The sequence below is a fragment of the Choloepus didactylus genome, chromosome 21, assembly GCF_015220235.1.
Source record: "Choloepus didactylus isolate mChoDid1 chromosome 21, mChoDid1.pri, whole genome shotgun sequence".
Lineage (NCBI taxonomy): Eukaryota > Metazoa > Chordata > Mammalia > Pilosa > Megalonychidae > Choloepus > Choloepus didactylus.
Genome location: NC_051327.1, coordinates 47,918,375 through 47,942,906, shown reverse-complemented (window position 1 = coordinate 47,942,906; position 24,532 = coordinate 47,918,375). Strand labels below are relative to the sequence as shown.

Sequence of the window (24,532 nt, the reverse complement as noted above, 5' to 3'; positions counted from 1 at the left end):
TGTGGGGAAACAGTGTGTTGGCATTTGGAGGCAGACTAGTTCTTTTTTAAAAATCCCAAAAGCGCCTGCAGATATGAGAGCGAGAACTGCACAGTGAAGCATGGCAGGAATGGGCTGTGCGAACGCCTCAGTATCTGGCATGGAAGATAGCCTTTCGCGCACCCGCTGCTAATTGTCTCGGAGCAAGGAAGGCAGAGGTGAGCCTAAAGGGGAAAAAACCATGCCCCTTGCAACCATCTTCCTGGCAGGCTGGGAACGCTCCTGCTCAGCGCCAGAGCCACAGCCCAGAGCTGCACCAAAAAAACCCAGTGTGACAGTAAGTGTTTCCAGCAACACACACACATGCCACAATACTGGGCATGGACAATAGCCTTTCGCTCACCCACAGCTAATTGTCCCAGAGCTGGGAAGGCGGAGCTGTGTGAAAAGGGGGAAATTAACACACCCCATTCAGGCATCCTTACAGCAGGCTGGGAACGCACCTACATGGCCCAGCAGCCCAGAATTTCCCTTGAGGGATCGTGTGCACTAGTGACATAGCACAGCCTTCCCTCAGCAGAGGCCCTAGAAGGGCACGGCTTGGAAGAGGGACCTACTCGGAAATCCCAGGGACCATACACCAATACCAAGAACTTGTGGGTCAGCGGCAGAGACAATCTGTGGTGAGACTGAAATGAAGGTTGAGACTCTTGTAACAGCCTTAAATCTCCAGGAACACCTGGGAGGTTTGATTATCAAAGCTGCCCTCCCTCCCTAACCACTCAGACACATGCCCCACATTCAGGGCGGACGGCACCAACAACACACCCAAACTTGGTGCACCAATTGGACCCCCACAAGAACCAGACCCCCATGCACCACAAAGTTGGGAAGAACTGACTTGAGGGGAATAGGTGACTCATGGAAGCCATCTGCTGGTTAGTTAGAGAAAGTGTACGCCACCAAGCTGTAGATCTGACAAATCAGAGATTAGTCTTTGAATAATTCTACATATCCTAAAAGAACCCTATCAAGTAAAGCAAATGCTTAGAGGCCAAAAACAACAGAAAATTTTAAAGCATATGAAAAAACCAGATGATATGGATAACCCAAACACCCAAATCAAAAGATCAGAGGAGACACAGTACTTGGAGCAATTAATCAAAGAACTAAAGACAAACAATGAGAGCATGGTGGATATAAAGGACATGAAGAAGATCCTAGAAGACCATAAAGAAGAAATTGCAACAGTAAATAAAAAAATAGATGATCTTATGAAAATAAAAGGAACTGTTGGCCAAATTAAAAAGATTCTGGATACTCATAGTTCAAGACTAGAGGAAGCTGAACAACAAATCAGTGACCTTGAGGACCACAGAACAGAAGATGAAAGAACAAAAGAAAGAATGGGGAAAAAAATCGAAAAAATCAAAATGGACCTCAGGGATATGATAGTTAAAATAAAACATCCAAATTTAAGACTAATTGGTGTCCCAGAAGGGGAAGAGAAGGGTAAAGGTCTAGAAAGAGTCTTCAAAGAAATTGTTGGGGAAAACTTCCCAAACCTTCTACACAATATAAATACGCAAAGCATAAATGCCCAGCAAACTCCAAATAGAATAAATCCAAATAAACTCACTCCAAGACATATTCTGATCAGACTGTCAAATACTGAAGAGAAGGAGCAAGTTCTGAAAGCAGCAAGAGAAAAGCAACTCACCACATACAAAGGAAACAACATAAGACTAAGTAGTGACTACTCAGCGGCCACCATGGAGGCGAGAAGGCAGTGGCATGACATATTTAAAATTTTTCACAAACAAATGCTGAGAGATTTTGCTAATAAAAGACCTGCCCTACTTCAGATACTAAAGGGAGCCCTACCAACAGAGAAACAAAGAAAGGAGAGAGAGATACAGAGAAAGGTTCAGTACTAAAGAGATTCAATATTGGTACATTAAAGGACAATAAGAGAGAGAGGGAAAAAATATATGTGACAAACATAAACCAAAGGATAGGATGGCTGATTCAAGAAAAGCCTTCACAGTAATAACATTGAATGTAAATGGATTAAACTCCCCAATTAAAAGATATAGATTGGCAGAATGGATCAAAAAATATGAACCATCAATATGTTGCATGCCAGGGACTCATTGTAGACACAGGGACACAAAGAAATTGAAAGTGAAAGGAGGGAAAAAATATTTCATGTAAGCTACAGCCAAAAGAAAGCAGGAGTAGCAATATTAATCTCAGATAAAATAGACTTTAAATGCAAGGATGTTATGAGAGTCAAAGAAGGCCACTACATACTAATAAAAGGGGCAATTCAACAAGAAGAAATAACAATCCTAAATGTATATGCACCCAGTCATGGTGCCACAAAATAAATGAGACAAACACTGGCAAAACTAAAGGAAGCAATGGATGGTTCCACAATAATTTGTGGGAGACTTCAACACATCACTCTCTTCTATAGATAGATCAACCAGACAGAAGACCAATAAGGAAACTGATAACCTAAACAATCTGATAAATGAATTGGATTTAACAGACATATATAGAACACTACATCCCAAATCACCAGAATACACATTCTTCTCTAGCGATCATGGAACTTTCTCCAGAATAGACCATATGCTGGGACATAACACAAGCCTAGATAAATTTTAAAAAAATTGAAATTATTCAAAGGACATCCTCTGACCACAATGGAATACAAATAGAAGTCAATAACCATCAGAGACTTAGAAAATTCACAAACACCTGGAGGTTAAAAATGAGGGGGAGATGAAAACATTCCCGGATAATCAAAAGCTGAGGGACTTCCTCACCAGTAGATCAGTCCTATGAGAAATGCTAAAGGGAACTGTGCAGACTGAAAGGGAGGGACACTAAACAATTGACTGAAACCACAAGAAGAAATAAAGATTTCCAGTAAAGATCACATGGTAAATATAAATACCAATACTACTGTATTTTTGGTTTGTAACTCCACTACTTACTTCCTATAGGATCTAAAATACATAAAGTGTAATGATAAGTCAGTGGTTTTGGACTCAATGTAAAATATGTAATTTTTGACAAGAACTACATAAAGGTGGGGGAATGGAGGAGTATAGGAACATAGTTTATGTGTCCTATAGAAGTTAAGTTGGTATCAAAGAAAACAAGATTGTTATACACTTAGGATGTTAAATTTATGCCCCACGGTAAACACAAAGAAAGTATCAGAGAATATGATCATAGAGATGAAAAGTAGAGTATGGGTTACGAGAAGTGGGGGAAAGGGCAATGGGGAGTTAATAAGAAATGAGTGTGGGTTTCTGTTTGGGGTGAAGGGAAATTTCTAGTAATGGATGGTGGGAAGTTGATGGCATTGCAACACTGTGAATGTGATAAATCCCACTAAATGGAATGCTTGGGAGGAGTTGGAATGGGAAGATTTATATGTTTCCACAACTGAAAAAAAAGTCTAAATAGATAACGACAATTAAATGCCATAGATGATCCTGGATGAGATATAAGAAAAGAGGAGAAAAGGCTCAAAAGGACACAATTGGGACATAAGAAAAAAATGAAATATGGAATGTAAGCTTTATATCAATGTTAAATTTCTTGAATTTCTTAACTACACTTAATGTGATTACATAAATGAATATTCTTGTTCATAGGAGAAAAAAAAACTAAAGTGGATTATTAAACTCCACGGAGCTGTATTCTCAGGGCACTGAGCTGGAAACTTCCTCCCTCTGTGTAAAAACGAAGAATTAGCGAGTGTCCCAGGATGTTAAGTAACAGCATCCGAAAGAGACTTTCTCCATCACCGTAGTCAAAATTAAGAAGAAAATGACTTTCTCTCCCTAGGATTTAAGGTGAGCTTGTGCTGCCTGTGTTTAAAACGCACTCACCTGTGGCCTGCCTGGACTTTGGCAATGACCAATCAAATTGGATCAACGGTGGGTCCCAGAGTGCCAAGGGTTCCTAGCTGTGTGACCTTGGGCAGGTCACGCAACTTCTCTGTGCCTCTGTTTCCCCATCACCTGCCATCCTATGGATGGGATGACTGGGGTGCAAAGATGTGGACTCAGTAGCAGCTGGGCGACTCCTGTGCCAGGCCGGGGCCCTTGGGGGTCCTCTCAGCCACACGCCAGTCCCAGCTGGCCTCACCCTTAGACCCCCAGGGGGAGACACCCCTCCTCCTGTCCCTCATTCACCAGAATCTTCACTGAGCCCTTCGTCTGGCCAGGCTGCTTCATTTCATTCTTGCAGCAGCCCATGAGGGAGGCGAGCTGGGCAGGCCCAGTTCACAGAGGGCTGAACCAAGGCCCAAAGCGGTGACGTGATTCCTCCCTCCGTCTGCACCAGGGCTGGGGGCCGACACGAGGGGTTCTGGGGCGCCCTCACCCAGCCCATCCCCCTCCGCATTATCTCTAGGCAGCAGCAGCTGAGCCTCCCGGTATCTCTCTGATCCCCCGAATTTCCGGTTCCCCAAAGACAACTCAGGATGTGGGGAGGGAGGGGCAGGGAGAGGAGGAGGGAGACAGAGAACGAGAGGGAGATCACAGAGCAAGGCAGCCACAGAGAGAGGAGAGAGAGAGAATATCCAGGGCAGAGAGAAGCAGAGACAGAGAGAGAGAGTGTGTGTGTGTCAGAGAGAGACAGAGGGAGAGAAAGACAGAGAGACAGAGGGACAGAGAGAGGCATCGATAGAGACAGAGACAGAGGGACAAAGAGAGAGATAGAGACAAAAGGACAGAGAGACAAACAGACAGGGAGAGGCAGAGAGACAGATGGAGAGACAGAGTCAGAAAGGGAGTGAGACAGAGAAACCTGTAGAGAGAAGGAGAGGCAGAGACTGAGAAGGAGGCAAAAATGAAAGTGGCATGTGGGGTAGGGGGAGAGAGCCAGACTCAGGGTGAGGTGTTGGGGAGGGGGGCCCAGAAACCGAAAGAAAATTGATGAACGTGGGAGCCAGGCAAGAGGGTGAGAACAGCTCAGAGGCCCACCCAGGTCCAGGACCCGACAGAGATCTCCCCGAGGTGGGGAGGCTCCAGGAGGCCCTCCCAGCCCCCACAGGCCCAGATGTCCAAGCATCAGCCCACCGGGAGCAGGCCACCCTTGCACCCTTGGGAACAGAGACTCGGCCACCCCACCCCACCCTGGGACAGGGGCAGAGAAGGGGCATGGGGGGTGTGGGGAGGTGCTCGGGAGCTAGGGTTGCCTCTGACTGCTCAGAGCGGGCAAGTCACTGCCTGGCTTGGTTTGGCCACCAGCCCTCTCTGAGCCTTGGTTTCCTCATTTATAGTGGGGTGATAATGAGAAGAACTTACTCAAGTGTTGTGGTAAGGCCCAAATGCACATAAGATGCAGGGCACAGTGCATGGCCTATGGCAGGTGCCTGAAAATGGCAGCCCTTGTTGATGAAGCTTGATGTTCCCACAGCATCCTGTCTACATGAGTCAGGACACTTTCATTTGCAAATGACAGAAACCCAATTGAAGCTGAGCCAAGCGAAAGAAGGGTGTTAAGTAGCTCATGTAACTGAACAGTTCAAGGGTGGGCTCAGTTTCAGGAACAGGTGCATCCAGGACCTCAGTCCACAGTTTCAGGAGCCTGTCTCCCTCCCGCTACCTCTCGGTGCTGCTCAGCTCCAGGCTGACTTCTCTCTCAGGCAGGTGCCCTTCAGACCCACCTCCTCCCTGTTGCATGGTCCCAGCACAGACAGAGAGCTTCATTCCCAAGAGTTCTAGCAAAAGTCCCTGTACCAAGCAGAATTCCCTCTCTGTAGGATTCTCTTTTTGGTTTGCCTCTTTGTTCTTTCCTATTGCACCAACTTCTAACCAGTACTCAGCCTTCCTCTCCCCAACTCAAAGTAGGCTGCGCCTTCATAGTGATTTAACATCCGGAAGTAACTTTGAAGCTTGCTGTGTGACCTTAGACAAATTGCTTAACCTCTCTGAGCCTGTCTCCTTTTCCTCAGCATGGGATGACTCATACCTTACAAACAGGGTGATGTGAGAAGCAGTGAAATCTTGGGTCTGGCACACAACAGGTGTGGAATTATCCCAGCGACCAGCCCCTTCCACCAGCAATAGCCCCTAATTTCCTTTGGATTCGTCCCTCGTTTTCAGACCCTTAGACATGTCTTGACCTAAACCAATCAAGACACGGTGTTCTCCTGGCCAGGTCTGGTTCAGGGAGCCCAGGGTCCCAAGCTAGTCCAGAGCACATTTAGGGCTTTGCTGGAAATGCTGGGACATTTTGTCCCCCGGGATGGGAACCTAGAAGGACATGGTCCCCACAGCTGCCAGAACATCGGACGACAAAGCAGAGACTGCACGAAAACGGTCAATAGAGAAAGGAGGGAGATGGAGCGAAACTCGAATTTGGTGGTAACATCGAGGCCCCTGAATCCAGCTATACCGAAAGTTTTCAACCTTCTCACCAACAACAGAGCTTATTCTTTAACTTTAAGGGACACTCTTTGAGGCCGGGGACCCCAGAATGAGAAGGTTTTTAGTCTAACTTCCTCAAAGTTCCCCAAAGTCCCACAGAAATCTAGTGGCCTCGTTGGGACTAAAACTTAAGTCTCCTGACTTATTTTCCAGTGCTCTCGCCACCAAACGCAGTCCCCTTTTGGTGATTATTGCTTGTCAGCTATGAGACTAATAAACCCAAATAAATCAAATAACATAAAGGAAGTGCAGGGAGATTTCCTTGAGGGGATTGAGGAGAGAGATGGGAAACTGGGAGGGAATTAAAGAGAGAGAAGTTACCTGCCGTGAAATGAATCAGGCTGTGATGGTGAGAGTTGGAGGGGAGGTGGCAGATAAGGGGGAAAGTGAGCCTGGAAGTTTCTCGCATTGGCTGCCAGGGGTGCATCAACAGCCTAGGATGGCCGGACTGTCGTTGGGGTTCGGTGGAAATGGTAACGGCCATGGTGATCCTTTGGGAATTTTTCATTGCAAAGGATAGAAAGCACAGTTCAAATTGCCCTAGCAAACAAATATAAAACAAAAGAAACATCTTGGCTCCTATTATTGAAAAGTCCAGGAGTAACAGCTTTGGGCACACTGGATGCAGAGGCTTAAACGTGCCACAAGGACTCAATTTTTCTGTTTCCATTTCTGTGAAGTCTGCTTTCCTCTGTGGGGCTTTCACTCTCAGACATGGTCTCTTTAAGTGAAAGCTTGCAAAAGCTCCAAGCCTATGTCTTACCAGCTCGGCCTTCCCTGTGGACAAAGAGCTTTTCTTTCCAATTAGTTTCATTGAAAGTCTCAGGAATGTATCATTGACCTGAACTGGGTCTTGTGCTCCTCTATCAACCAGTTATGGTAGCCAGGAGGTGAGCTGTAATATTTAGCCAATTCTGGGTCACAAGTTCAGCTAAGAAGTCAGTCCCACCTGAGCCACATCAACTGAAAATGGGGAAGAGGTGGGTGGGTCCCCAAAAGGAAGCCAACTGGTGTTATTCGAAGAAGGTGGCATGGAGGCTCCGCAGGCAAAAATTAAAGACATCCTCTATAGATACCAAAAGATGGCCTGCAAAATGCTAATAACAACATTTTTTAAAAAGGTTCTGAAGTCATGCTGAAACACAAATGAAGCGAAGACATCATGTTGAGTGAAATAAGCCAGACACAAAAGGACAAATATTGTGTGGCCTCGCTGATATGAAATAGTTAGAGTAAGCAAAGTCATAGAATCAGAAACTAGAATACAGGTTACTAGGGGCTGGTGTGGGGCTAGGGAATAGGGAGTTTGGGGTGAGGGGAAAGTTTTGGTACTGGATGGTAGTAATGGTGGCACAACACAATGAAAGGAATTAATACCATCGACTTGTATATTTGAAAGTGGTTAAAATGGGAAATATTATGTTTTATATATGTTATTACAATAAAATAAAAGCTGAAAAAAAACAAAGCACTGTACAACATAAACAATGAACCCTAATGAAACCCTAATGTATATCAATAATATTGATTCATCAATCATGACAAAGTTAACACCCTAATGCAAAACGATCATAATAGGGAAAACTGTTGGACGGAAGGAAGATATATGGGAACTTTGTACTCTCTGCATGATTTTTCTGTAAACCTACAACTGCTCTAATTAAAAAAAAAAGTTCTGAAGTAAAATAAATTTGGGAAATGGTAGGTTAGGCAAAGAGAAACAAAGATGTATATTACAGGACTTTCCAGAGCCTTTAACGCATCGATGCGCAAGGCGACTGCAAGAGGACATTAAAGCTTTCCCCAAATGCATCTGACCACAGAATCCTTTCTTGAGAAGCTTCTGAGGATTCATGGGCTACACACTGCATGTGGGAAAAACTGCACTTAGTGCCATAAAGAGCCAGAGCTATTGCAGCGGGCACGGTCGCCGCCTCGTCGGTACGCCCTCTTTACCACTTCAGCTCCCACCGGCCCAGCTCGGCTGTCAGTACTCTTTCTTCGCCCGAAGGCTTGCTCCAGCCCCTGGAGGCTGCTGAGCCCAGGTGAGAACAAGCCAGAAGTTCTAGATCATTAGCATCCTCCCCTCCCCACCCCTGGGAGCAGCCCTCAACTGGTGACTAATGGTGGTGGGTGTACAAACACCCCAGCCCTCTCCCCCAGGTGGGGTAACTTACATGTGTGTGCTCCATGCACCCCCCCAGCGTTCCTCTGCAGGGCTGAGTCTCAGTTGCCCACCTTGGGAGGGGACTTCCCTTTATCTGCCTTCTCTCTCCAGTCTCACCTTCCCACAGCCCAACCAGCATTTTCTGGGACCACCTCCCAAATAAACTGCTTACCCGAGGACCCGTGCCTCAAGCTCTGCTTCCGAGAGAACCCAAATGAAGAGAACTGTTAGCTCCTGATGCCTTTAGGAGTACCCAGGAATCTTTTCCAGCCATTCTAGTAAACTCTTTCTCTCATTTATCTTTAAATCTGCCTTTCCTCCAACACCAGAATTCCAGAAAAATCTATTTCTTCTGCCCAGCTTTGATCTGCAGGGATTCTCCCTCACCCCCCAACCACCCCACTGTGCTAAGATGCCCCAGAACCAGCCCCGACCACCTCGTAGCCCTGTGTATCCTGCCCGGTTCGAATGGTGGAAGCAAAGCCTCGTTCTTTGGTTTGGTCCAAGAAACACAAGTAGGACGTTGCTTAGTGCCCCGGGAAATGGTCCACCACCATCCACCAAGGCAAGGGCCAGAGGCACCCTGGACCCTTCCCAGACCTCGTAGCTCACAGCCAAATCACCGCATCCTGTTGACTCCATCCCCTAAACCTCCCTCCATCTCCCCTGCCACTCTTTTGCTAGCCCACCTCCATTTCTCTCATGGATTACTCCAACAGCCCCCTCACTGCTCTCCCCGTCTCTTGTCTAACTGCCCTCACCGTACATCACCCACAGCGACCAGGCCAGAGATATTTGCTAAAACACAATTTGGATCATGTCATTCTCAGCTCCAAATCCTCCAAGGGATGCTCAGGAGTCTCAGGGTAAAGTCCTCACTGCCCCCCAGTAGCTGGAAGGCCTGGCCTGCTCAGCCCCCCACCCCCTGGGCCTCTTCCAACCCCACCACACAGAATTTCTGTCAGTTGACTCCAACCCAGTCCCCACCTCAGGGCCTTTGCATATGCTGGTCCGAAGGCCTGGAGAGCCACAGGCCACTCACCAGTGGCGCCCAAGGCCTGCTCAGCACAAACCAGTGACTCCCGGCCTCTGGTTCACTGTCTCCTAAAAGGGGATTGTGACCCCCTCCCATCCCCATCCTCCTCCTCCCTGAGCCTTAAGCTTTGTGATTAGGAAATAAATCAGATAAGCAAACTGAAGGAATAATATATCAAACCCTAAGGACTCCGCCCTGCTCCCGGAAAGACAAGTGTCACCAGGCCTTCCTTGCACTCCTCCCCAGTCTCATTCCTCTCCTCCCACCCCGGGGGTCCCACCGGCTGGAATTCATGTGTTCTTCATTCCCACGCCTCCCCCGACACCCTCACCTACAAACGTGTCCCCAAACAGCCTGTATCAGTTTCACGTGCTTTTAGCTTTGCATAAAGGAAGCACTTGCTTTGCTGTTTTCACTCCATGTCAGGTTGGCGAGAGTCATCCATGCTGACAGGTGTTGCTCCATGCGGTAGATGGTCTCATGCCCCTCCCCCCCCACAAAAACACGTCTAAGGCCTCACCCTGCACCCTGCTCATTTGTAAATAGGGACTTTGAAGATCCTATTAAGATGAGGCCAAACTGAATCAGGCTGGGTCTAAATCCAGTAGGCCCAGGGTCTTTATAAGCAAAGCAAACTGGGACCCAGAAGAAGACACAGGAGGGGACAGAAAGAGACAGATTGCCACGTGCTGCCAGCAAGCCACCAGCATTACACCACAGACCTCGGAGAAGGCAGGGCCTGCAGATTCCTCAACGTTGAACTTCCAGCCTGTAAACTGTGAGCCTGTGAATTCCAGTTGTTTAAGCCAAAGAGTCTGCAGTGTTTTGTTGTAGCAGCCCTGGCAAACTAAGACACTCATTTTTATCTGCTGGTGAGCAGCCGTGGCTGTTTCCCTGTCTGGCCCCTGCTGACAGAGGTTTAATTTGTTTCCAGCTGTAGGTCATTATGATGCTGCTCAGCGCCTCCTCGCACCCCCTCCTTGTGCCCATGTGCCAAGGTTCCTCAGGGTTTATCCCAGGAACTTATTTGCTAGGTCAACAGCCAAGCACACCTTCATTCAACTTCACCAGATGTTACTGGATTGTTCTCCGAAGTGGTTGAACCAACACACCTTGCTGGTGAACGGTTCTTTGTCCCTCAGCCCAGTTACTAAGATGCCTCTGCCCGTTTCTGTTACCTCCAAATAGATCAATTTAACTCTCCCTGGTGGTGTGCAGCCTGACCAGCTCCTGTGCAGACCCTCCCTCCCTCGCCTTCTCCTAGTGGGCCTCTTACAAGCTTCCCGTCCAGGACAGACGGTGCTTTGGGCCATAACCAGAGTAAGGAGGCCGGCAGTGAGAGTTGCAATGACTCCGGAGGCCGACGGCCACAGCTCTAATCCCAGATTTGCCTCTTCCACTGTGTGCCTTTGGGCAGGTCACATCACCTCTCTGAGCCCATTTCCTCACCTGAGAAATAGGAGTAACAGTCACCAGCAGCAGGGGTTTCACGATTACATGAAAGACGCACGTCTGCGCAGTAGGTGCTCAATAAACAGAAGCTGTTCTTACCTTTGGAGTCCCAAGAGAACCACCAACACCTTTAGGTACCGACCAAGACTACTGTGGTTCTATGTGACAGAAACTGCACGTCAAGCCAGTTGCAGAAAAATGGTACTTTATTGGCCCATGACCCTGGGAAGTCTGAAGGGGGAGTGTCACACTTCAGGTGTGACTAGATTCAGGAGCTCTAATGCCACCATCAGGAAGCTGTTCCTCTCCATCTCTGGGCCATGCTCTCCTCCATTCTCAGGCAGCTTTCCCAAGCAGTGGCTCCAGGACTATCTCCTTCCAGCTTAACAAAGGCACTGGCAAAAGCCAAATCTTTTCCTCCTCAACATGTCCTGCCCAAGGCCCAGCCTGTCCAAGCCCTTTCCCGGCCCCTCCCTCCCTCGTCTTCTCCAGGTGAGCCTCAAGGGGCTCCAAGTGGAACCCAAGCCTCACTGGCCCAGCCGGGGTCATCTGCCCATATCTGAACCACTCCCTTTGGCCAGGGGACAGCCTGGTGACGATGGCCCACATGTAGGCCATGTGTCCACCTCTTGGTTCTGGTCAAGAATCTTCCCAAACCAGATGGAACATGATTGGGAAAGCAGTGGATCCCCGAAGGAAAACTGAGGTGAAGTTCCCAAAATAAAGGGAAATGGATGCTGACCGGGTGAAAACAACAGGTGTCTATCGTACTCTTGCGACTCAAAGTGTGCTCGGGGCACAGAAGTCCCAGTATCACTTGGGAGCTCCTTAGAAAGGCAGAACCTCAAGCCCCACCCCAGCCCTGCTGAATCAGAACCTGCCTTTCCAAAGCTCCCCAGGTGGGTCGTCTACACAGCAAAGCCTGAAAGGTGCTGTGCTGCACGTTCATGTTTTTAGCTGCTTAGACAATTTTCTAAGCTCTGTTTTACCAAGAACCACAATAAACCTTTGAGGTCGTCTGGGCCCACCCCCTCGTTTGTAGACTGGAGGGGATGGGTCCTGTCCAGGGCTCCTTGCAGCCCGGGGGCCCCCTCCCACGAGCTCCGCCACTGTCCTGCCCACCTCCGTGAACTGTCTCAAGGGAAACACATTCTGAGCCCCAGATGTGCCAGCCTGGGTCAGACGTGCCTCACGCAGAAGGTGACAGCACCCTAGCCGCCACCTGCTGTCACTTCCACAGGAGCGGGCCAGACCCTCAAGACCCCCGAACCCTGGTGGAGGGTACAGACACAGTGACGCAGCAGCCCTCGGACTCATACCCACTCTCGACACACAGATGTGTCCAGACACTCTCTGACTCCCAGACTGACACCGAAACACACACATACACTTGACACCAACACACACAGATACTCAGGCACACCCTGACCCTCCTGCTGACTTTGACCCACTGGGCCCACCAAAGCCGAGAGCGCTACAGACCACACCGGCCTTTATTCCATTACAAAGAACAGGGCTGGGGCCAGGGTCGTTCATTCTCAGGCTGTGTCAAAAGGTGCAGAGTGTTGGGGGGGAGGGACATGGACTGGACCCCAAAGTGACAATAAGTTAAGGGGAAAATTCTCAGGCTGCTGTTAGGTTGGAGCCAAGGTGGAGCCAGGCGGGGCCCTCTGGAGCCGCTTCCGGCCGCCCAGCTCGGCCCTCCCAGGCAACGCTGCTTCCAAGGCAGACAGGGTCCCATGCTGGAACACAACAGGGCAGGGGAGAGAGGGCAGTTTCGGGCTCTGGTGGTCAGTAGGGGTCAAAAGAGGTCGCCAGAGCCAGAGAGGAGGCAGGGAGGTCGGGAAGGGGGTTCCGAGGGAGAGTCAGGTGTCCAAAGGCTGGGGCAGGGCTGGGGACGGGCAGGGCCTCTCACCAGGCCCTCAGTTAAGCTCTTGCAGATTCTCATAATCTGGAGCTCCCTCCTCCTCCTCTTCCTCCTCCTCCACCTCCTGGGAACTCAAGGTGGCTGTGAGGGGTGGGGAGGTTGGTCTCCAGCTTATAAGCCAGTCCCCCGCCAAGGCAGCTCCCCAGCTTCTGCCCCCACCTCCCCCCAATACACACCAGTTTTAGTCCTAGCCGTGGGCTGCAGCTCCTCGGGCACATTCACGTACTCCCGGCTCCCACCTGTGGGGACAGACCACCGGAGGGCAGGGGTGAGGGGACAGGCCGCACGGAGGGTGAGGGGACAGGAGGCACCGAGGGCCAGCAGTGAGGGATCAGCCACCTGGAGGGCAGGGGTGAGGGTGAGGGCGGGAAGGTGAGCCTGGGAGGGCACGAGGGGAGCACCGGCCACTCACCCAGAGATGCCTCTGCACTGTCTTCACTCTCGGGAACGTTCACATAATCTTCACCTAATTCCACTGCGGAAAAAACGCCATTACTGTTACCCAGAGACCCCCAAAACAAAACACCCAGAGACCCTCAACCTTTATTCCAAGAGACCCCTCCCATCTCAGATGCCCAGAGCCCCCCATTTGCAGACCCCCAGAGGCTCCCAACCATGGCCACCAAAGACTTCCAATGCAACCATCCGAGATGCCCACATACACACATTCAGAGACCACCCCCAGGGTCAATCCCAGGATGCAGAGAGGGCCTGCGGGTGAGATGACAGGGGCCTGGGTGGGGGCCGAGGGAGAGAAGGGGGTCAGCTCGACCAGCAGTGACCAGAACGAATGCAATCGTGAGGAGAGCAGGAGAGCCAGAAGACAGCAGAGCCCAGCATGACCCCCAGGTCGGGGAACAGGGAAAAAAGAGCAGCTCAGCGGGGTGGGGACTGGTGCAGTAAGCAGAGAGGAGACGGTGCACTGGGTTTGGGTGCCCTGCTGGCTCAGCCGGCTCCTCGTCAGCCAATCTCAGCTCAAACATCCCCTGCCCAGCCCCTGCCTAGTCCACTGTCCCTTCACAGTTCCTACCACCACCAACACTGTTTTGTCCTATAATTCACGGGCTTGTTTTCCCCATGAGGACATGGACGAGGCAGGCTCTGGAGCCAGATGGCCCAGGTTCAAATCCCAGCTCAAGCACTAACCAACCATGTAACCCTAGACAAGTCACCTAACCTCTCTGTGCCTCAGTTTTATCATTTATAAAATGGGGTTCGTACCAGCACCCACCACAGAGGGTTTTTGAGAAGACTAAAGTGGTGAATATTAGAACAGGGTCTGTCACATCAAGTGCTGCCGTCATACAGGCAGGACGACTGAGGGGCAGGGAGAGGCAGGGACAGGCTCAAGAGCACCTGGGAGCTGTGAGATTTAATAAGTTAACAACACATGTAAACGCTCAGTAGGGCACGTAGTAGGCCTTCAAAATGTTAGCTACTATTACCAATATAGTCCACCTCATTAGCTGTTGTACCCCTAGCCTTAGCCAGAAAATGTTGAATGAATGAATGAAAATAACCACCTGGACAGATAGTCTGGAGCTTGGGAGAGAGGTGGTAAGTTGAGAATCAAGATGGCAAACAAAGCCAGAGTCTGACTATGCAAGGCAAACAGAGAGAGAAAATGGCGAGTGACAGAAAACTGAAGATCACCAGACCTTGAGGACATCTCTAGCAGCAAGACTGAGGCCAAAACAAAGGAAGAACAGCAGATCGAAGCAAACTGAGGCCATACAGGAAGCTGAAGAAAACTTCCCCACAACCCCGTTACTGCTATCCTTCGAGATTTAGTAGGCACCATTGCCTCCACGAAACAAGAACAGGAGGTGACCAAAAAGGAACATTCAGAGACCAAGGAAGGAGTTTTGGATATTCGGATAGGAGAAGCAAATTTCCAGTAGAAGGGGGGGAAGAGTAAGTCAAGGAACTCTTCCAGGCAATCAAAAAAACATAGAAAAAGAAAAGAGAGTAGAAGTAAGAAAATCAGAAGATCAGAGCAGAAATCCACTATCTGAAGGACAGGAGTTCTAGAAAGAGAATAGAGAAAACCGAGGGATAGAAGTCATTGAAGAAATAACATGAGAGGGAAAATGGGGGGCGAGGGGAGGTGGAGGACGCTTGGACGTCCCGACTCACTGGAGAAAGCGCTGTCTCGGAGGCCGGGGTTGCTGGGCGCGGGAGCTGGTGGGACGGCGGCACTGGGGGCTGGGGTGCTGTCGGGAAGCACCTCCCTGAGGGCAAGGAGAGAGGCAGGTGAGCGAGGACACCTCGGCCTCAGCCCCCTCCTTCCACCCGGCCACTCACAGGTAGCCCTCATTGTGATAGTCGTCCTCATCGTCGTCTTCGTCTGCGTCCTCACAGGCCAGCTCTAGAGGGAACACGGGGGTCAACAGAGCCAGGTCTGGCCCCAGCCTCTCCACCCCAGCCAGGCCATCCGGGATCCCAGACGCACCCTCGTTCTCGTAGCTCACCACACTGTTGGCTTCCAAGAGAGAGCAAGAGGGAGACAGAGTCAGCTTGGGCTGGGCCCAGCCTCTGCCCAGCCCCAGTCCCGGCCCCAAGCCTCTCTCACACTTACCGCTGTTGGTGTCCTGCTGGGTAGATGACACCTGATGGGAGCCCCCAGGGGGCTGCGGAGATCTCCTGGGAGTCAAAGGCCAGAGGTCATGCCTGGGATGGGACTCCAGGGCTCCAAGTGCAAGGAGGATTACAACAGGGAAAGAGGCCCCCAATTCGAGGGGATGAGGGGGGAAAGAAGATTTGGAGGACAGGGGTTTGAGGGGCTACTCACGGGATGGGGAGCAGGTCTGGCTGGCTCAAGGGTGGGTAGGAGGTGACGGGCGGCCAGGGGGCGAGCGTGTCTGAGGACAAAGGATCAAGCTGAAGGAAGGACTCTGGACGTTGTGCCCCCTACTCTCATCAAGGCCTTGAAGGGCAGACAAACCCTACCCCCTACACCCACTGGGCCCTGGACAGGCCTGAGGACACCCACCTCCCATCCCATCCCCAGCTCAAGTCCAGGCATGAGGCACAGCTCCCTAAGGGCCGCCAGGAGGGGAACCTGAACAAAGGCACACGCTCGCTCACCCACAGGGGCCCTCTCCCATCACTCAACGGGGAGACCCCCCATGTACTCACGAGGCCGTTTGATCAGCATGTTGCCCGGGTACAGGCTGGCAGGAGAGAGGCAGCTTAGGAGTGGGGTCAGGGGAAGTTCTGGCCCGGCCCAGCCCTGGGGTACGGAGGGGGACGCGACATGCAGGGCAGAGCAGGGCAGACTCACCTATCTGAGGAAGCGCTGTCATAGGAGGCTGGGGGAGAGAGGGCTGGTGAGGCAGGAAAAGGGGGTGCCGAGGGGAGAAGCTGCTAGTGTCCAGGGAGGCCCTCAGACTCTCTGGGTACGGGACAGAGTCAGGACCAGGGTAAAAGAGGGAGTCTGGGGCCGAGGAGGGGGTGAGGATCCCCGTCCGTGTGTCCGAGCACCCCAGTCCCCTCTGCCAGCTCCCCACTCACTTGGCAGCTCACGGCAGTGCAGACACAGCGCCATCAGCAGCACGGCCAGGATGGGCAGCAGCAGGAGGCCCAGCACGGTGGGGCCCAGGATGGCTGCCTCCATCTGAGGAGAGAGCTGGGGCCAGGATGCTTGCACCCCTGCAGGCCCCTCAGGGCAGCACTGCAGCAGTGCGAGGACCAGGCCCAGCAGGTGTGCCGGGGCCAAGTGGGTACCAGGCCAGGGGGCCAGGGAAAGGGGCTGCCGTGCCCTCCCTGGGGACTCCCTGGGTGCCCTCCGCCGGTGGGACTTTGGGGGGCTCAGCACTGGCTCTAGAGGCCCCTGGGCCTGGGGGGTCAAGCCAGGGCTTGGACTGAGGTCTGGGGCACCAGCCACCCGCTGCGTGGTCCCCGCGCCCCAGCCGTACCTGCCCCTCAGCTCAGCACCCGCCTCTCCTCAGCGCCCACCCGTCTGTGGCAGGAAGCTGTGGTGAGCGCTGGGTGAGGGCAGGAAATCATCGGGCTCCTCAGCCGGCTGCACCCGCCCCATCCCCACCCCCACTCAGCCGGCGGGAGGGGAGAGGAGGTCTGAGAGCCTCCCCCAGGCCCTGGGTAGGGGGTGTCTGCTGGGGTCCAGGATGAGGGGCAAAGCCCTTGTGGGCCAGCTTGGGCTGCGAGAGGCAGCAGGAGGGAGGCCCTGATGCTGGGAGTTCAGAGGTGCAGAGGGCAGGGCCCACCCCACGTCCCCCATGACCTGCCTGCCCAGAGGGGCGGGCGCGAGGGGACAGCCATGGGCATGACTCACCGTCACACCGAGCCAGCTCACTCGGAGAGCAGTCCACCCACAGGCTGGCCCACGGCCCCACCGCAGTAAACCTGCTGTCCCTCAGGGAGCCCTGGCGCTGGGTAGGGGCATCCCCTGTGGTCCAAAGGTCAGAGGTCACTAGCACCCAGAGAAAATTCAGGCAGGAACGTGGGGTCTGGCTACAAATTTTATTCCATTACAAATAGCACCAAGCCCCTGGGGCTGCCCTAGGAGAGGGGGGAACCTTCCCTCCCAGACCCCCGCCATCCCTCAGCCCCCTACGCTGCCCGTGTACTGTCCGGGAGCTGGAACGGGGCCCAGGGCCCTCCTGGGAGCTGGGCCAGGCTGAGGGTCTGGGTCTGGATGCCTCCTGAGCTGAGAGCAGGTGTGGCTTGTGTGCAGACAGGTGTGTGGCAGCCCCTCAGACGAGCACGCTGGACACGGGGACCCGGGTGGAGCGGCCTCGCTGGGGCACCACGATGCGGTCATCCATGGGCCCTGCCTCACGCAGCAGACCTGGTGGGGGAGACAGAACCAGGGCTAGATGGACAGACACAAAGCCTGAGAGGGGACAAACAGGCAATGGGAAATGGACAGGGCAGCAGCAGGAAGCCCCCAGAGTGTGACACAGAGGACACCAGCTGGTTGGACAGACAGACCCAAAGCTGAAAAAGGGAGAGCTGCGGACCTAGGAATGCCAGGTACAAAGACTGAGCGGACAGATGGACAGACATATGGGCAGTACGGGGAGGCCAGGCGGGGCTGTGGACGGGCAGAGGGAAGCCCCAACTGACCCTGCACGTGCAGCTGGGCCTGCCGGCGGTCCCCCTCGATGAAAATGGCAGTGCCCAGGAAGGCGGCACCACCCAGCGCCCCGACAAAGGCGCAGAGCATGAGCGAGAACTGCAGGGCCCGGAACTCGGACAGGAAGGAGGGAGGCCAGCTCCGGCGGAGGCGGTCGGAGATCTGGGGAGAGAGGACGGTGAACCAGGAGAGGAGGAGACGACAGCCGGGGGGGACAGAGTCAGAGAGCCCTGGGGAGTGGCCTGGCAGAGGGAGCCCCTGAACTCTAAAAAAAGAAGGAAAATGGAGACCAGGAAAAGGGAAATTTGGACCACCAGGTGAGGCCCACGGCCTCTCCAGGGAAGAGCATCCAAGAAAGAACCTTCCGGTCCAGCTGGGCCAGCCCTTCCCCTCGGAACCAGGCTCCAACCACTGGCCACTGACACTGGGAGCGCAGGACCTCCCAGCTCCTCCCATGGGCCCGGCCAAGGGGCAGTGCTCACCACCCCCGATGAGGTAGGGGCTCCCAGCGTCACCCAGCAGGTGGGACAGGACGATCTGGAAGGCCTCGGCAGTGGAGCGCCGTGTGGGGATCACCACGTACTGAGGAGCAGGAGAGACGGGAGCTCAGTGGGGAGGCTCTCCCCGGGGTGCAGGGGGCAGCAGGCAGAGGGTGAAGACAGGGCCACGGCTCAGCCCAGGCCGAGTTCAGACTGGGGTCAGGGTCATAGGTCAAGGCCAGGATTATAGGTCCGTCTGGGGCTGCACTCTGAAGTCAGTCTGGGGGTGGGTTTTGAAAAAGGGGTGAAGGCAGGCGAGGCCTCCCGACCCCAAGCCCTGCTCCCATCAGCCTCTGGGCTGACCCTGGAGCTGCCCACTCACCAGCAGAATGTCAGCCACGATGGCCCAGTTCATGGACAGTAGTGTCTCTCCAATAAAGATGAAAATCTGGGGGATGGGTGAGGTGTTGTCACAATAAGAGCAAACACATGGCAGGGCTACCTTGCCCCCAGGCTCATCTACTAATTCATTTAATCTTTACGTTACTCCTACTGGGACAGGGGCTATTCACATTTTACAGATGAGGAAAGTGAGCACAGAGAGGTTAAGTCACTTGCCTGATGTCACACAGCTAGGAAAGAGCAAAGCTGGAATTCAGAACCAGGCACTCTCACTCCAGAGCTGCTCCTACCCGCTACACTGGCTGACCCCAGCCCGCTCAGTGCACCTGTCCTCCACCCTGGCCCCAGGACACACCCCCGACACCCACTGGCTACTCACATAGGTGGCCACGATGCTCCCGCGGGCACAGGCGAGGGCCAGGAAGAGGAAGGGCGCAGAGCCCAGGAGGCCGGCAGCACAGACGAGCGGGTCGGCCCGGGCGTTGGTGCGGCGGAGGCGGCGGCTGATCTCCACGCCCAAGCCCACCCCCAGGACCCCGGTCAGGCAGGTGATGAGCCCGAAGATGAGGCTGGGGGGCAGGGGGAAGGGCAGGGGCTCGTCCCTCTGCCTGCGAAGCCCCCCTGCCTCGCCCCCGTGGCCTGGGGAGGATGATGGTCTGTCCCGGCCGCCCTCACAACTCCAAGTCCATCCAGGCCCAGGAGCCCACAGAGCCCGAGAGACAGGCCAGGACACTGAGACGCTGGGAGAGGACGGGGCCCATGGAGCCAGGGCCCAGACTCTCCTCGCCTGGGTGTCACTCGTAGACTCTCTTAGTGCCACCCCGTCTCCTGCAGGCCACCTGCCCAGCCCCACCTGGGTACCTGTCAGAAGAGGAGCAGGAATCTCCAGGAAGGCAGGGTGGGGTCTCCCCTAGGACCACACGGGAACGCAGCAGGAATGCAGGAGCCCAGAGAGCCAGAGAGCCCGTGACAAAGGCCACAGCGGTGAAGCCGAGGGAAGACAGGACGAAGCTAGGGCTGTGCAGGTGGGAGGGAAGAAGTTAGCCTCCACTGAGGGGTCGGGAGAGGGGGGTCTTTGCTTTCTCCTCCTGGCTAGATTTGGTAAGGTCAAGACCCTCAGAGGGGAGGCTGGCCTGGCTCCTCGCACCTGGGCCTGTAATTCAAGCTGCTGCCACCAGGGGCAGTAGTGACTGCAGTTCCCGGCCTTCAGGTTTGACCAGCTGGCAGAAAGATCACGCCCACCCAAATCTCAAACCCGAAGTTCAGGGCCCCCCTGGGGGGCCCCGGATGTTGGATCAGGATGGGACCATACTCACTTTCTTGCCAGAGCCCTCAGATCCGCCCACCATGATGTGGGGTTCAGGGGAGGCGAGTCCGAGTGGCGCTCCACGGCTCCCCTTGGCGGCTCCCGTACCACCAGGAACAGCAGCAGGACAGCCACGACTCCAAGACCTGGTGTCACCTGGGGAAAGAGCGGGCTTCAGGCAGGCGCAGGCAGGGGCACCCTCGACCCTTGGGAGAGAGTGAGGCTGTGCACAGGCAACTGGGGCCCCCAGACCTCAAACACGCAGGTATGTGTCTGCTCAAGGAAGCTGAGCTTGCAATTTGGAGGGGTTGTCACTAGCAGTCACCCTGTATTTGCAAGCTTAACTTTCATTCTCTTTTCGTAAGCCACCCTAATTTTCTTCTGTGAAGCCGCTCCTCCCCTTCTCTCAACCCATGTGGTTCAAATAGGGCAATAAAAGTAGAACACCCCTGCCTCGGTGACTGGTTCAATGGTAGGCAAGTGACCCACGATCACCTAATCAGATAGCACCCCGGGACTACTGCTCAAGGTTCCAGGGTGCAAAGGTCTCTAAACAGGAAGATAAGTTTGGGGGTTTCACTTGCTTGAGAACGAAGTTAACATCGGAAAGTAAAGCTGAGAAAAAGATGATCAAATTCCTGTGACACCGTGGGAGTCCTGGATTTAGCTTTACCTGACGCTCACCCTGGGACTTCCCGTGATGACAACCAATACAGTCCCTTTTGGGGGCTTACAGTTCTACAATGGGCTTCTTGTCACCAACCATGGCTTCACAGTGAGGGCAGCCAGGCTTTGTGCAGGCTCCGCAGTGAGCGCTGCCTCAAAAAGGGTGTGGCTGAAGGCAGGAGACAGGATCAGTGAAGAATGTCACTGACTTCCCCAGGTCATGACCAGACTCACCCTCAGAGCCCAGTGCCAGTCCCCGGCCATATCCTTCACTTTGGAGCCTGCAATGTAGCCTAGACCACTGGGTGGGAGAGGCGGAGGAGAAGAGGGGACAGCTGGTCAGCCATGTCCCCGACTCGAGGTCTGTCTGCCTCCCCACCAGGTCCGAGGCCTGCTCACCTGCCCACCGGGATGGCAAAGTAGAACACGCTGAGCATCCAGCTCCGCTGGTCTGCCACGAAGAGGTCGGCGATGAGAGTGGGCGCGATGGTAGAGTAACTGGCCTCCCCGACCCCCACCAGGCCCCGGGTCAGGAGGAGCAGCCAGAAATGCTGGGGAACAAGACACGAGAGAGGTGGCACCCCACCCTGTGGCCAGCATCCCAGTCTGCCTTGCCAGCCGACTCTGGAGAAGCAGCAGGGATGGCGGGAGAAGCCTGAATTTTAGTAACAGACAACCCTGAGTTTGAATCTTGGCTCCACCAGTGATAAGCTGTGCCTCTGGGAAAGTAACTTAATCTCTCTGATCTCAGTTTCCTCATTTGCAAAAGGGGGATAGTAACAGCTTGCTCACAGAGCTGTTGTGGGGATTGGATAATAAGAGGTGTATTCATTACCTTGCACCCAATAAATCTTAGTTTCTACCTATCCCACCCCACCCAAATCATCCCACGGTGAATAATGATTGGAGGCAGCGGGTTGTCTACCAGAGACAGGGGAGACTTCAAAGGAGCAGAGAAGCAACAGCCAGCGAGGCAGGAGGAGAGCCAGAAGAGGGTGGTGTCATAGGAGTTAGAAGAAGAGAAGTTTGGGAAGGAAGAAGTGGGTCAGTAGAGCCAGAAGCTCCCAGGACGTCGAGTTAGAACAGGACTAGGAAGTGGTAGCTGCATGTGGCAAGCAGAGGTCACGCTGATTTTGGCAAGAGCAGTTTCAATGAAGTGGCAGGGGCAGAAGGCAGCTGGCAGTGCTCAAGGGGCAAGCCAGAAGGGAGGAAGTACAGGCAGATTGAGGGCCTCTCCCTGGCTGCTCTTTCACCCAGGCTGGTGCTAGGCCTAAGGGGGCCTTTTGGGAAGTCGGACCAAAAGATAGGGAGGGAGAGTACTCCAGGGACGGTTTTCCTATGGTGGAGAAATGTGTGTTTAGGTATGGAGTAGAAGGAATCAATGGTCAGGGGGTGAGGAGATAATGGACAGAAGAAGGTTCTGGAATTAAAGGGGAGAGAGTGGGATGGGCAGATCAACTCAGGCAAGGAGGGGGTATCAGATGGCATGGGCTAAGGAAACTACAGACATTCCCCAGGCCCAATCTGAAACGACTCAAGGAGGAACAGAAAAGAGCGATGGGAGAGCGGGAGTTGGGAGGGGGTGGCCAGAAGCAGGGGCCAACTCAGGGCCTCACCTCTTTGGGGATGAAGGACGACCCCAGTGTCACCAGGGACCAGAAAGCAATGCCTCCGCACATGAGATACTTCCGATTGTACCTGTCACCCAGGTAGCCAAACACAGGGGCCAACACCATGTAACTGGAGATGAACACTGGGGGAAAGCAGAGAGTCAAAGCCCAGCACCACCCCCCTCCCCCAGCCCCAGCTCAGGGAGCACGAGGGGGAGCAGGAATGACTAAAGAATAAGCGACCCTACCCTTCCCTGCCCCCTGAACAACAGTCACACTCTCCTCCCATCCCAACCCTGAAACCCATTGGAGCTTCCAGCTAGGGAGATAGTTCAGCCTCCTCCACCAACAGCTTTCCAAATTTTCCATTCCAGAACAATGGTCCAGATGACTAGTCCCTTCCTCCCACCCAATCAAGAGCAAAATCCAGACTCCACACCATGGCCCACAGCACCTTATCTGATCTAGCTCCTATCTACCTCTTCAATTTCCCAGGCATCCATTTTCCCTTCCACTTTCTGCACCCCCAGTGGCCTTCATTCTGTTCTAGAACGGAACGAGCTCAATAACATCTTAGAGCTCTGGGCACCTGCTCTTCCTTCTTATCTAGAATATTCTCGCCTCTCTCCTGAGCCTCACAGGGCTGAGCTCCTTCAGGTTCCAGCTCAGATACCTCCTCAGGGCACCACACATCTAGTCCCCTTCTAATCACATCTACTAAGTTTTCTTTTATGTAATATTAATGCCTATGGGAAGTTATCTCATTTATTAGTCTAAGTTTTTATGGACTGTTGCCCTCTCAAGCATAGTACAATGTCAGCTCTGTGAAGACAAGGATCTTGCCTGTATTGGCCCTGAGTGTGTTTCTATCACTTCACTTATGTTCTAGCACAAAGGTGGTAGTCAGTGAATTTGCTCACCATCACACAGTAAGTGGAAGAGCTGAGAGTTAAACCCAAATCTGTCTTAACCATTAAACCAAACTGACTGTCTCTTCAACTATAAAGTCCCAGCTGAACAGGACACCCCAGAGCAGAATCAGGGCTATTGCCTTCTCTAGCTCTGGACACTAGACCTCCATTAATAAGGCCCCAGGCGCACCAGCTTGTGGCCCCAACTGGGGTACAGAGGCAGGAAACACTGCTGTGTGCCCAGGAGGAGTTCCCACTCACCGGTCTGGATGAGGCCCGAACTACTGTCTCCGATGCCGAAGAACTGCTCAATGTCCGGGAGAACGCCTGGGAAGGAAAAGACTCAGGACGAGTTGGACAAAGCAACCCCACCCTGCTGACCCCGCTCCCTTCCTGCCAGAAGTGAGTACCAGCCACGGTGAAGCGGTCCATGTAGTTGAGGAGGTTGATGTAGCACAGCACGGCCACTATGAGAGCCGAATGGCCCGAAGACAAGCCGGTGATGCGTTGCAGCCCCTCCCGGTCCGGGACCTCTGACTCCCCTGACTTCGGTCCCCCAACGGATCCCGGCAACACCGGGGTGGAGGGCACTGGCCCATCGTCCGTGTCATCAGCCTGGCTGAGGAAGGGCGCGGTGTCGGACCCGGCCATGGTTCCCGGGGGCCGCGCCCGCCCGCGCTCCGGTCCCACCGACGATCCCACCTGCGAGGGGAGGAGGCTGGAGAAAGGAGGCTGGAGGAGATCCAGGCGAGGGAAGTGCGCCCAGAGACGGGTAGGAGCTCGCCCGGGAGCACAGAGCACGTCTGGGAAGGGACCCGGGCCCTGTCATGCCAACCCCTCCCGGCAGACACCCCGCGCGAAGGGGACGCGTGGAGTTCCGGTGATGTCGGGGGCAAGAGAGAGTTGAGGAGAGCCCGATCCCCCCTCCCAAGCGCAGGCCGCCCCTCACCCCGGGTAGGAGCGCACTACACTCGCTGCCACTCAGCCCCGGCGCTGCACCACGGCCGCCGCCATGTTGGCGGAGAGCTGGTCATGTGACAC

At 53.6% G+C, this 24,532-nt stretch overlaps 2 protein-coding genes across 7 annotated transcripts; both read right to left on the bottom strand.

The window, feature by feature from the left end:
- Nucleotides 1-12,567: 12,567 nt before the first annotated feature.
- Nucleotides 12,568-17,423, bottom strand: LAT (linker for activation of T cells). Of its 3 annotated transcripts, none has more exons than XM_037814205.1 (12): nt 17,314-17,423; nt 16,533-16,647; nt 16,303-16,330; nt 16,158-16,192; nt 15,811-15,880; nt 15,598-15,662; nt 15,324-15,501; nt 15,156-15,250; nt 13,432-13,494; nt 13,196-13,258; nt 13,008-13,100; nt 12,568-12,834 (listed from the first exon to the last, which is right to left on the bottom strand). In XM_037814205.1, exons 2-11 carry the CDS (start codon nt 16,633-16,635, stop codon nt 13,015-13,017), a joined length of 786 nt encoding a protein of 261 aa, XP_037670133.1. In that variant the 5' UTR covers nt 16,636-16,647; nt 17,314-17,423; the 3' UTR covers nt 12,568-12,834; nt 13,008-13,014. The 3 variants fall into 3 exon arrangements, with proteins under 3 accessions (XP_037670133.1, XP_037670131.1, XP_037670132.1); XM_037814203.1 differs by lacking the exon at nt 17,314-17,423 and adding an exon at nt 16,937-17,005 and having other exon boundaries at nt 16,533-16,635; XM_037814204.1 differs by lacking the exon at nt 17,314-17,423 and adding an exon at nt 16,937-16,998.
- A 263-nt stretch (nt 17,424-17,686) lies between these two features.
- Nucleotides 17,687-24,516, bottom strand: SPNS1 (sphingolipid transporter 1 (putative)). 4 transcript variants are annotated; one of them, XM_037814199.1, is made up of 13 exons: nt 24,441-24,516; nt 23,902-24,110; nt 23,753-23,818; nt 22,587-22,723; nt 21,370-21,521; nt 21,205-21,271; nt 20,315-20,460; nt 19,860-20,015; nt 19,378-19,567; nt 18,979-19,044; nt 18,600-18,699; nt 18,108-18,279; nt 17,687-17,829 (listed from the first exon to the last, which is right to left on the bottom strand). In XM_037814199.1, exons 2-13 carry the CDS (start codon nt 23,921-23,923, stop codon nt 17,817-17,819), a joined length of 1,287 nt encoding a protein of 428 aa, XP_037670127.1. In that variant the 5' UTR covers nt 23,924-24,110; nt 24,441-24,516; the 3' UTR covers nt 17,687-17,816. The 4 variants fall into 4 exon arrangements, with proteins under 4 accessions (XP_037670127.1, XP_037670126.1, XP_037670129.1 ...); XM_037814198.1 differs by having other exon boundaries at nt 23,902-24,193; nt 24,441-24,512; XM_037814201.1 differs by having other exon boundaries at nt 23,902-24,106; nt 24,441-24,512.
- Nucleotides 24,517-24,532: the final 16 nt, after the last annotated feature.

What these genes read in the sequence shown, in the direction of transcription:
- LAT (XM_037814205.1), bottom strand. Translation starts at nt 16,635, where the DNA reads ATGGAGGCAGCCATCCTGGGCCCCACCGTGCTGGGCCTCCTGCTGCTG. An exon ending in GCACTGCCGTGAGCTGCCAA is followed by an intron (nt 16,331 to 16,532) that starts GTGAGTGGGGAG and finishes TCTCTCCCCCAG; the next exon opens with CCTCCTATGACAGCGCTTCC. An exon ending in CACGGCTAGGACTAAAACTG is followed by an intron (nt 13,101 to 13,195) that starts GTGTGTATTGGG and finishes CACCCCTCACAG; the next exon opens with CCACCTTGAGTTCCCAGGAG.
- SPNS1 (XM_037814198.1), bottom strand. Translation starts at nt 24,142, where the DNA reads ATGGCCGGGTCCGACACCGCGCCCTTCCTCAGCCAGGCTGATGACACG. An exon ending in TTTGCCATCCCGGTGGGCAG is followed by an intron (nt 21,272 to 21,369) that starts GTGAGCAGGCCT and finishes TCTCCCACCCAG; the next exon opens with TGGTCTAGGCTACATTGCAG. An exon ending in CTGAGGGCTCTGGCAAGAAA is followed by an intron (nt 20,016 to 20,314) that starts GTGAGTATGGTC and finishes CCACCTGCACAG; the next exon opens with CCCTAGCTTCGTCCTGTCTT.